At 35.9% G+C, this 12,160-nt stretch overlaps 1 protein-coding gene and 1 non-coding gene across 3 annotated transcripts; both read right to left on the bottom strand.

Moving 5' to 3' along the window:
- Positions 1-158: 158 nt before the first annotated feature.
- On the bottom strand, positions 159-240 carry Trnal-uag (transfer RNA leucine (anticodon UAG)). The gene has a single exon. It is a non-coding gene; the product is annotated as a tRNA-Leu (tRNA).
- Positions 241-3,692: 3,452 nt separating this feature from the next.
- Positions 3,693-12,012, bottom strand: LOC137975775 (palmitoyltransferase ZDHHC5-A-like). Of its 2 annotated transcripts, none has more exons than XM_068822957.1 (8): positions 11,852-12,012; positions 11,610-11,731; positions 10,576-10,733; positions 8,119-8,285; positions 6,921-7,023; positions 5,997-6,088; positions 5,492-5,657; positions 3,693-4,933 (listed from the first exon to the last, which is right to left on the bottom strand). In XM_068822957.1, the coding sequence occupies exons 1-8, from the start codon at positions 11,953-11,955 to the stop codon at positions 4,769-4,771; spliced, it is 1,077 nt and encodes a 358-aa protein (XP_068679058.1). In that variant the 5' UTR covers positions 11,956-12,012; the 3' UTR covers positions 3,693-4,768. The 2 variants fall into 2 exon arrangements, with proteins under 2 accessions (XP_068679058.1, XP_068679057.1); XM_068822956.1 differs by having other exon boundaries at positions 4,634-4,933; positions 6,909-7,023; positions 11,852-11,994.
- Positions 12,013-12,160: the final 148 nt, after the last annotated feature.

The following is a 12,160-nucleotide window of genomic DNA, read 5'->3' as shown; positions in this document are numbered from 1 at the left end:
AGATTTCAACAAGCCGAGGTTGTTAGCCCTGGAGCTTAGTGGATTTGCGAAGGATATTATGTCTTTTACCATATGATTGATTTTTATGACACATTTGGTCAACGTTTTGTCTTGGATTGCATTGAATAATGCAAGGGAAAAGAATTTATAAAAAAGTTTGGCAGCGGTGGGATTCGAACCCACGCCATCGAAATGACTGGTGCCTAAAACCAGCGCCTTAGACCACTCGGCCACGCTACCTGTCCACAAAAAGTACTGAAGCAATTTAACTCTTTAAACTATACAAGTATTAAACAGAATGAGTTGCCAAAGTGATTCATTTCTCTTTTTCTACATCTACATTTAGGTTTGTTGGTAAAATCGTTAGACATCACACCAACGTTTAAGAATGTAACAAAAGTTAAAATAATACCAATGAAAATTATATCTACTAAAACGTGAAGTGAAAAAACAAATAAACACGTAAGGGAAAAAATAAATTTTCAAACTTTTTATTATTATTCACGGTTCTTTGTTCAATTCATTCGTGTTTTTACTAATATCGATTGACCATTGATAATCTATAATATTCTTGAAAGTTTTTAATTTTTTTGAAAAGAAAACGAGAGTCCCCAATACGGTTTTCGGGATTCGGGATTCGGGATTCTACAGAAATATGGGCTCGAAGGGGACGGGATTCGGGATTGCATTTATGGACGGGTCGCGGGATTTGGCGTTGCCGGGAAATCGTCACACGTAGAGTCACACGCAGTGTTTTCGTTTTCCCGACTATCTGGAGCCTGGAACATTTGGTCGGGATAACCCTACTGGGGACCCTTGAAAACGTTTCCTTTGTTTACCAAGGCAACTGCCAACGTCCTGAAAAATTTCTGACGAAAAAACTTTGGCTATCTCGTAACGAACGCTTAAGTGACGCAGAAACGCCATAATCATCAGGATGAGTGACCAACAAAAAGAGGGGCGTCATGTGTTCGCTAGATGTAACCATTATTTTTACCTCTTGAAGGGTGGAGGGGAGGGCTGCACTGCACCTCGCCTGCTCTTTTACGGGGGAACAGAAAGGTGAATATCTGCTCTACAATGAAATCAAGACAATTGTAAATATGCTACTATGATCAAATTTTCATCCCTTGAATTTTTAGGTTTATTACACAGAATTCCAGGAAAAATAAAAAACGCCGTTTACCATTTGGAAAAATCTGGATGGGTTCCAGAGATATTTAAGTTTGAAAAATGTGTAAAACATGCAAACGAGATTACTGCTGACGTAATTCACTCAATCCAATATAAAATCAAGTATATAAATTAATACAGCCATCTCGATCAATTTGCAGCAGAGACCATTGAGACTTGGTAGGCTAATAGACCTTATTCATAAATGGCAGTCAATTTATGATTCTTTTGTCCACTAAAATGAGGCTTGGTAGGCTAATTTGCACTCGGACAAAAGAATCATAAATGTGACCGCCATTTATGAATAAGGTCTATATGTTATAGGCAACACACCTTCGTTTGTAAAGAAATTGATTCCCATGGCAACTCACTCTTTTCCAGTCCCCTTCAACCTGATTCAATACTTTTGGTGATCATAGGCAACAAACTCGACCTAATGTATTTATATGCTTGCAGGATCATGCAGATGAGGCACCATAATTTAGCAAATATCAAAATAGAACGCCAAAGGTGGCCAGCAAAGCCTTCAATATCAGGGAGGTTTGGAACCCAGTATGTTGCTCTTGTAACAAAACTGGTATGCTCACATTGTGGAGCACATCTTCTAGAATCTTACTGCAAAGAATCAAACATTTCTGATACAAATTGGCTGGGATATCTTTTTCTACCATATTTGATCACAATTCGGTTGAGTTTATGATGTCATCACTTGGCTAATTTGCATATTTTGAAAACTTGAATATCTCTGGAACAAAAATAGTAAACAGCATTCTGCTTCTCGTACAGACTACATGTTTGTCTTTCAATGGCTTAGATAGGAAACATGCGAATTTCGTCATAGTAGCACTTTAACACTGTTGGTGCTTTGCCCTTTTTCACAAATTAATATTATTCAGTAAACAAACATGGTTTAGGTTATTAATTTTTTCCCACATAAAAGAACACAACTTTTAAATAACAAGGCAAACAAAATTAGTGAGTCAAATACTAAGAAAAGCATTAATTGTTACCAAAATATTTTTGTTTAATTTTAACAGAAAATTTAACCAGAAGTGAATCCAAACACATTTATTTCTTCCAGATTTAAGTAAAACAGCTCTCGTATCATGTCCACCGGAAACAACTCTATATGACCATTGCAAAAATATTAAAACAACAATATTACACAGAATTGTCTAGTGTATACTGATGCACTTTGTGATAACCTGCACAGAAATGATACCTCGTTGACAGGAGATGTATGATGAATAAAATTATTATTTTGGTAAACCTAACAAAGTATCCCATTGTGCCAAAGCATCAAATATCTACAGGGTAACCACTCTACCATGAAAACAAAATTCCATGACTTTTCCCTTACCAAAGGCAATTTTCCCTGACATAGTCTTTTAGGATTCTCTAGTAATAGGAGGACAAGAAAGACCAATATTACTATTTTAATATTCAGTCAGTTCAATATACCGGTAAGTAAATTTTCCCTTGTTGTGCCCAACAAACAAAGCACATGGATAGCAAGGAAACATCGTTTGAGTGGTTTAATATCAAGAAAATTTATCCAGAATGGGGATGAGCTCTTTTTTCAAATTCCCTGACTGTTTTGAGAAATTTTCAAGGTGAGTGGGCACCCTGATCTGTATACAAAAAGAGGGTGAGGGTTAAAAAAACTCTTTATTCAGTTGACAAAAAGTGTGGGTCCCTTTTTAACTCTATTTAATGACACAAGTGATCTTGAACTTAGTGTAGTACAAGGGATGTGCACTTCATCCAAATTAGCATTCATTTTACATATGCAATCCCAAACACACCTGCTTTATCATTTCCTGTGCATCTTTCAAACAACTAACACAATAATATAGCTGACATTACTAGACATGAAGCATGTGTACAACTGAATAAAAAACGTCTATAATTAAACATTAAATTTTAATACTTCCTAGAAAAAGCCTACACATGTAATGATGTGAGATCATGACAGACATCAACAAATTTAAAGTCATAATAATTGATGGGCTTTATGCATAAACATTACTAGTTGATACTTTTCTATTTTAGTTATTTCCTCAAATTGGGGGCAAATGTTTAAGCACTTAATACTTCATAGTGCAGTTTTTATGTCAAAAATGAAGATAATAATTATGATTGAAACAGATGGTGAGTAAAACTGTTTGTTCTTTTTTCATCACATTTCTTTTATCCACATTTCATTGCTGGAAACATTGCCCCAACTTGGTAAAATAACTGGAATACAAAAAATTGTCACAAATAGACCGTATTCATAAATGGCGGCCAATTTATAATTCTTTTGTCAAAGTGCAAATTAGCCTACCAGGCCTCGATACCATACAGTGAATTGAAAATAATTCTTGCTCTAAAATGAGGCTTGGTAGGCTAATTTGCACGTGGACAAAAGAATTATAAATGTGACCGCCATTTATGAATAAGATCTATTGCAATGCACAAAGCCCTTTAATAATTAATTTATTCAAATGAAATTTTAATTTATACTCTATATCCCTCGGCATTTTCTAACATTTTATTGATGGTTATTACAAGCCAAAAGGCTGATAACTTTCTCTCTGCAATGCAGGATATTTTAAACTGCAGGCCTTTCTCCTTTCTGAATAGATCAGTTTACCAACAAGAAAGCTACATGACAAATAGCTGAGAAAGCCTTACACATTCTGACAGTTCAGGACATGGCAAAAAATAGCAATAATAACAATGTTATTACTGAACCAAATATTTTCATTGAATATTAGTGGGTAAAATGCACTCAGACCAAAACCCTTCTCCATTGGGAATGCTCTAGTGTCATAATTTAGAAACAAAGACACAAGACAACCCTTTATTATATGTACAGAAACGTACTTGTACTTTGTTTAACTGAAATACTACTTTTGGATCAAGAGGACCTTTGCAACTGGCATGAAGATCTTGCCCTGCTGACATGACACTTGGGAAAAGCAACTAAACAAACTGGTAACTTGTTGAAACAAGTGTAGTAACAATGACTAATATTGCCTGGATTGCTTACTTTACGACAAAATAAGTTTCTTCCCTTTGCAAGAATGAAAAAAAAAATTGACACTAGTGGTAATGCTCTGGGAACAAATGGCATACAGCTAAGCTATGTACACAAAGTGTGGACTATTTACATCGTTATTTAGTTTTATGGCTTAGTTATATTAACATTGCCAGGGTTTTTCTACAAATTAAGACCAGCATATCCACCCTCCCCATATTGCCACTTGTTATTAATTAATGAGGGGAATAGTCACTATGAGCTGTCATGGAACCACACAACTGATGGACTTGACACCCTTCATTATTTTCTTTTGCAGTTTAGACCCTTATGTTCTAATATACCCACAAACATAATTTTGTTTTTCACACAAAGGATCCACCTTTGCAATATATTTTTCTTAAAACTACACTAACAGGCATCAGACAGTAACGTGCATGTAGGATTCACTCAAAGAGCTGTTGTGTGGTAATGATTACCAAAGAAAGTATTCCCTGTTTGCTTTGACTTGCTGTCACAGGATTCTTTTGGTATCCTGTGCACAAATTTGTAATAATTATTGAAACGAGAAAATCAAACTGTTACTTCACGACTGCCACTTATCGTCTGTCCATTTACACTTGATTTAACATAAAAAGCCGAAGCACGCGGGGCAGTGCTAACCACTGCTGTTACACTTGAGTCTGATCTGCCATCTTGTTGCCTTGTCTCATGGCTATTTTTGCTTGTTACCCCATCCTGAAAATAAAAAAAAAAGCAAAATCAATACCAGTAAGTGTTAACAGTACATAAAAGCCCAGCTGTGAGGCTTATTGATGTCCACCAATGCCATAACTCACTTTAAAGTGGCTAGGTCACGCTATTTTAGGTAATTTTGTTTAATTTTGTTAATTATGAGCTCTAAACGTCAAATTGGCAGAGCAAGAGTCTTTCATTTGCAAAATCACAGCCACATAACAACTAAGATTGATTTTCCAGCTTTGTAAATGAAATTTTGATATAGACTGATATAAATTTGAAAAAAGGTGGGCCGACATTTTTCAAATTTTCCCAAATTCAATCCATTTCAATCCTCTCCAGTTTTGTCCATCCATGTCCCTTCTTGGCTTCGGACTTGTCACCTTCACTCTTTTGAAACAAAAGGGTTAGCAGTTACCACTTTGCTGCTACTTTTGCTAAAATAAATAAATGATAAAATTATACAACAGGATACAATACTACAAAAAACAATCTTTTCTTGCAAAGCCAGATTATTTTTTCTTTAACTGTAAAAATTGAAACTATACATGTATGTACCTTTAATTGTTGATTTGTATGATTAGAGGTCACTTCAACTTTGATATCCCTTAACTCTGCTCCATCTGTTTGATTGTTAACTTTATCTCCTTTATCTTTGTTTTTCTCTTTTCCTTGTTTCACCTTTGAATCTTCCTTTTTTAACCTTTCTGAAAATCCTATATAACTAAACAAGAAACACAATAACAGCAATCCATGATGATGTCAGGAATAATGTAATCTTTTTCGGAGCAGGATAGCCTGCTCGTTTGTGGTAGATGTTGCACCACGAAACACGTATCAACCATGCTGGAAGTGTGTGGGATAGGTCTGGGTCCCACGAGAAAAATGACGGATGGAGGCGGGAAAGAGCGGGAAAGAAAAACTTACCCGCTCGCTTGTCGTTTTGTCACCTGACTCTCAGACCTATCCCACGCACTTTAAATACCACATCTGATACATGTTTCGTGGCAACAACAATATCTACCACCTGCGACCAGGCTAAGAGCAGAAAGGTGGAACTTACTTGGTGTATTGGGATGAACAGAGTGTAACTACACAGTTGTTTTTGCATCCTCGATCGAAAGGGTTGTGGCCACTGCGAAACTTCCCTGTGACCTGCAAAGTAAATCAATCATACATTTTGCATTCAAATGGTGTCTGTCAATTGACAACTTTAGTGTCAAAATTATGGGAAAGGCAGAGAACATCAAAAGTATGCCTCATTTGCAGAATCTTTGAAGATGACTAATGCTTACAACAAGAACAACAGTTTAATTTCTAAGAAAACTTGGGAAATGGAATCCCCCCACCCTAAATCTTGCATAGTCATAGGTTCAAGTCCAATTTAAATGTCTGGATTTGGTTTCCAAGCTCCTTTACAACTGAAGAAATTGCTACATCAACTGTAGTGATCTTTTCCCAGTCCCAATAATACAGATTATACCATAACTTCCATAATATTCTCCCCAAATATAAGGTGACGTCAAACTAAGGCAAGACATCTTAAGGGCCTCACCCAACACAATGTAAATTATCGAAAAGACTGTAACACTAGATACTGTCAACAATGTTCCAGGTAAGAGGCAGGTCTAGGGTCCAAAACCAACAATTTTTGAAAGACAGATCAGGACCCACTGATGCTGACACAAGCAGGATCCCTTCAGATTCCTTGAAGAATTGATAACTTGCTTCTAGAACTTATCTAGCGCACTTTGTTAGTACCTTGAGATGTCATTAATTTGTTTAACTAGAGCACCGTGTTAGTACCTTGAGATGTCATTGATTTGTTTAAAGTGCCAATATTATAATTATTAAAGCAGCACTGATAAGATGTCTCAACAGAAATCACTTTTCATCATGGCAAAAATACAAACTCCTAAATTTATTGCTATGCAGCATGGTTTTCATAGGATTAACATTTTGTTCCCTTCTATACCTGTACTAATACCTGTTCATTGGTGGTACGTCCCATAGACACAAGACCAATATGAAAAACTGTTAAACCAATAACAGGAATGGATGCCAATCCACATATGACCATAATTCCTATTCTGAATCTTCAGTTAAGGCATGACCTACATTGTTATCAAAACTTTCTCCACAAATCAAGAACACAATGTTGAAAAATCCCAACTGGTGGGAAGCAGCCAGTTAAACATGGTAATCCTGAACAATCCTGAGATTTTTTTGGTCTTTTTGGACAATACCTACAAGAAAAGCCCAACAATGAGCCCTATCTCCTGCCCACCCAATGAACTGCTGTTTATGAAGAAAAACAAAATTCAACTATCCCACAACATTGTTAGAACAGGAGATGGAGCTCTAACAATAGTAAAAAGGTTCTCAGCATTTTGTCCAGGAGTGTGGCTGCTTAGAAATCCAGAATGAATTCAGGATCCAAAAAGACCAATTCAGTTGCTGGTCAGAGCTGGACTTGAAACCGGATTGTCAGGATACCATTCAAGTGCCATAACCACCATACACCACCTCAAACACAGCCACAATTGCAAAACCCTCAGAAAATCCTACTTAACAATAGCTTCCTCGACAAAGGTAGGTAACCAGAAATTATAAGGGGAAAATGATCTTCCTAACTAAAGGAAGATTTGTCAGAGAAAGTTAAGAGATTGAACCATGAGCGTACAATACTATTGGTTAGTCTATCATACCAACTCTCACAACCCACACCTTAAAAAATCATAGATAACTGCTTAGTTATTTTCTCACTGTTTACTCTTTCCATACACCTTATTCCAAAATTGCCACCATTTCAGTATTCTTTGATTTGTTTGCAAATTACACTTTGTTGCCTCATTCAAGGTTAAATTTTCTTTTGGATTCTAAGTTCAAGAACGAGGCAACAAGGATTAATTTTCAAGCAAACGAAAGAATACTAAAACAGTGGCCATTTTGGAATAAGGTGTATAAATCATGTTCAAACCATCATCCAATCCATCAACCAAGATTTCAAAAATGTAAGTTCCTGCTTAGTTTCTTATAGTAGCTAAATAAATTTTTTAGGAAGTCCACAAAGGGCAAGATTGGGGTCAGGTCCACAATTGAAAACATTATTTTTTCAATGGTGGAGGAAGTTTATTTTCTGGTGAAATACAATAGAATACTTTGTTTGTTGACGTAAAGGATACGAGACTGCTGCATCTTTGATGTGATCCTTTTTTTCCAGCACAAAAAGAAGAGAGAATATAAAGACCGAAATGATATGAATAGAAAGTGAGAGAACAAAGAAAAAGAAAAATCTGTAATTTCTTCTGCCAATACAATTGTCCACCCATGGACAGTGATGATCAAAATTCTGGAAGAACAAAAGAGAAGCAATAATGAAGTTTAAAAAAATAGACAAAATAGATGTACACAAAGAAGTAGAAGAATAAGGTCATGTTTTATTTGAGGTACTGTATCCTAGGACGTGAACAAAGAAGACAGTTTTAACGAGTTATTAAAGCTACTAGAAAAACATTGCATAATATAATTATTTTGCATTTGTTGACTGGGAAATCAAGAGGGATTCAATAAATCCTCATTGCAAAATAGGCTGATTATAAAAGCCTATTTTATAAGTAGTTGAATGATGATACCATCATAATAATTCTCCGAAATTAAGAAAACTATAAGATTACACAAAGCAATTCCACAAGGTTTGTGAATTTTTCTGAACACTCCGGTAAACTGTAACAGTGAAGTAAAACCAAGACGAAGTAGAGGTTTTTATTCACCAATATTAGTATAATTATACAGGTGATTATTTGAAAAATATGCATTTTCTTTAAAACATCTTCTTCATCTGTCACCTGGACAAAATGGCTCGTGGCCATTTTGAAAAATACTGCGTAACAATCACCTAAAGGGCAGGCAATCAGCACAGAGAATTTTCAATGATCATCTATGTAATTATACTACATTTAATACTAATTATTTGACCTTAATCAACTCATTTGATAAAACCCAAATTTTTCATGTTTTACTCTCCCACCGACGCAGCACCACAGTTTCCTGTTATTTGTATTATTTTTTTATAGAAGGTCCAGTTGAAGACTAGCCTTGGCTAAACTGGTAGTATTTGCAAAAACACAGGTACTTTTTTAAACCTTCTTTACAATGTAAATAAAGTTATTATATTACATTCTTTAGAAACTTAACCCTTTTATTGAATTGAAACAGACACAACAAATCTTTAAAATTACAAACTGTTGGGAGGCAGCACAGCTGGTTATTCACTGCATGTGCAGCCAAGTTGAATGGGGACCAACCAGTCAAGAAAAATTTAGGCAAATAGCCATTACAAGACTCAAACCAAGGTACTCTGCATTGTCATGCTCATGCACTCTCCTTAAAGTGCTACTGTAATAGAAATAATTATTTTTTTTCTTCAGATTTTGAAGGTGTGTTTGCTCAACTTTGGAATGGCAAGATTTTGAGCTTTGATTTGTTTACCTCGAGTGTACATGTAAGTTTTGGATTTCATGGCCCACCATTACTAGCATTCAAAACTGACCGATTGGACCTCAGAAGGTTGGATCTAGGGAAAGTGACATCATTTACTCACTAGCTTAAAATTGCAGCATAATTATAAGTGCAGCTTATTGTATATGCAAAACAGGAGTTTTAAAGTCTGAAAGCCTGAAACTCCTGTGATGCATATTAATTAAGCAACAAGTACATGCATTGCATCCTTAACCCACTGACCTCTGGGAGTGAGACTAAACAGATTTTACTGTTTTACGCCACACGATTTTAATCGTCAACTGGGGACACCCTAGGGTGCCTGAGGGCTGCATGGGTTAACCAGTCAAAACCTTATCCGGATTCTTGTATCCAATAGCGGATTTTGCGTAACTTCTTTACTCTCTCAGAGTGCATTCATTAGGTCAGATTTTGAATCGCGATTTTTAGGATTGCTGATCTGTGCGTTTCTTTGGGGGAAAGATCCGAAAAAACTTCATTTGGCCAGACGTAGCCTTGTGCAAGTACACATTCTGGCCATTTGTGTGAATCATGGCGAGCAATCAAGGTGAGTTTTTAGTGCTACTTTTTCCTTCAATGTACCCAAAATTTATAGAAATTCGTAACTTTTTTGCACAACTTCAATTTGATACAAATAATTACATTAATCATAACTGGTTGAAAGTGGGCTGTCACGCCTGAAAAATCCGTTTTTGGATTCTTCATTTCTTTGGGAATGAAGTATCTGTGTGGTCTGAGATGATAAATCCAATCTTGGATTCTCCCAAAGAAACACACCCTAAGTGGAGAATGTCTTTTTTTGCTCATAGTAGCGCTTTAACCCTTTCCCTCTCCAGAGTGATGATTTTACTGGTTAATGGGTGGGGTTGGTTCAGGGCTGAAATGGTTAAAGATACACAGGATGCTTTCCTTTTGTCAGACCTGGCCGACCAGAGCCGTCAGTTTTCAAAGAAAATGCAATAATATGAAGGAACACTTTCATGATAATCCTCACTTTCTTTTGGAGGAATATATATAATTTGAAGGCATTGTAGAGTTAGTCCATCCAAATGCCAGCCTGGCTGGTCAGTTCTGTCAAATGGAAAGCGTCCACAATAACCATGGAAAAACAGAAAACCTACCTCAATACAATTATTACAAATACTACAATGTGAACAGCGTGGTGGTCTGTAAAATTTGCAGGTGTCGCACCACTTCATGCGCACTGTAATGCCATTAATATCAACATTCTTGTAAAGTGGTACTCTAAAATCATCGTCTTGATCACTTGATGATAATTCTATCATGAAAAATAAGGAAACAATGTTCCCAAACATATTTAACTTAAAAAGATAACAGTTACATCTGACCAGAGATAAAGCTTGTTGCAAAACAAGCAAAACGATTGACTTTAGAAATTAATGAGGAGAGGCTACATGGTTACAACTGATTTAAAAATAATATTAAATTGACCCCTTTTTTTTTTGTTTTCAAACAAAACCTTAAACTATTACATTTTTAATGACAGCTGAAAGTCAACTTGTTGTGTAGAAAAAGCTCCCTTTAAGACTTCCATTCCTGGACAATTAAAATCCTCTTAAAATTATTTTCCCAGAGTTGATGAAATCTTAACATTCGAAAATATTCTACTTTCTCTTTTTTTGAGAAATGGTTGGGAGAAATCCGTCCTTGATCAATGCCACGGTCACATCTACACTGTATTGCACATATTATTATTGAATAATTAACGTTCTAGAATGTTTACTCTCAGAGACTCGTTGTTTTCGTTACATTTCACCACGAATAAGTTTATCTATAAATAATTGCAATTCATTTAAAGTTATTTCACGTGTTTCAAGCAGACAGAAGAACTGAAAGAATATACAATGTCTGATTTGATAAAAATGTAAGAAGCAGCTGTAGAGCATTGATACCTCTGACATTCACAAACATAATTGTAGTCTACCGGCGATCATTACGAGTTAAACCAAACGAATGTTAACACCAAATTTTACACCAATAACGGTCTCTCAATTGATGCTCTTCAGTGTTAATGATATACTTAAGTTTCAACCTACAAACTATTGAGAAAGCTTTCGAATGAATTTCTGGAAAAGATAGAGAGGACGAACAGGCTGTAGCTTTTAAATCACAAGATGTTTTGAGGTTGCCCTACCTCTAGGAATTATACCAGGATCTTTGACTGAAGCATTCGCAAAACTGGCCAACACTATCAATGTCAAGATACCTTCGTACACAGGAATGGCGACAGAATACTCTTGTGTCAAATGCGGACATCTAGAAGAACAAAATCACACGCAAACATCGAAATCTCCCAAGTGTCTTCCGTAGCATAGCATAGTGCGTGGGTATGATTCCAAAGCTTGAAACACGAAAAGAGAAAGTTCATTAACTTACACAAATACGAAAAATAGGGCTGTAGTTCCAATGAGGAGAATTCCTGCACATATTATAGGTATCTGTTGTGAAGAAATCTTCCTACATGGCCGAGAGCGGGACATAATTTTTCACTCCGTTCTCCAGAAATTGTATTTTTTACTGTCATTCCTCCAATTACTACTGAGCATGCGTAAGATTGAGACAACATGTCAGCGGTTTCCGCCATAAAAAAGATAAGAAGAGCCGATAGCCGACGTAGATTTTGTTTCTTCTATTTTTTTTATTTTAGTACACTAATAAAATCAAATATGCGTTGTATCGGCTCTT

This window comes from Montipora foliosa, chromosome 11 (genome assembly GCF_036669935.1).
Source record: "Montipora foliosa isolate CH-2021 chromosome 11, ASM3666993v2, whole genome shotgun sequence".
In the NCBI taxonomy this organism is placed as follows: Eukaryota; Metazoa; Cnidaria; class Anthozoa; order Scleractinia; family Acroporidae; genus Montipora; species Montipora foliosa.
Note: the sequence above shows the minus strand (reverse complement) of the source record. Positions and strands in the feature narration are given on the sequence as shown.

Excerpts from the sequence above, each read along its gene's own strand:
- LOC137975775 (XM_068822956.1), bottom strand. The coding sequence starts at position 11,955 with ATGTCCCGCTCTCGGCCATGTAGGAAGATTTCTTCACAACAGATACCT. Across the intron at positions 8,286-10,575 it reads TTTGTAATAATTGTATTGAG|AATTTTGATCATCACTGTCC; the intron begins GTAGGTTTTCTG and ends TTGTTCTTCCAG. Across the intron at positions 7,024-8,118 it reads ATCAAAGATGCAGCAGTCTC|AATAGGAATTATGGTCATAT; the intron begins GTATCCTTTACG and ends CTGAAGATTCAG.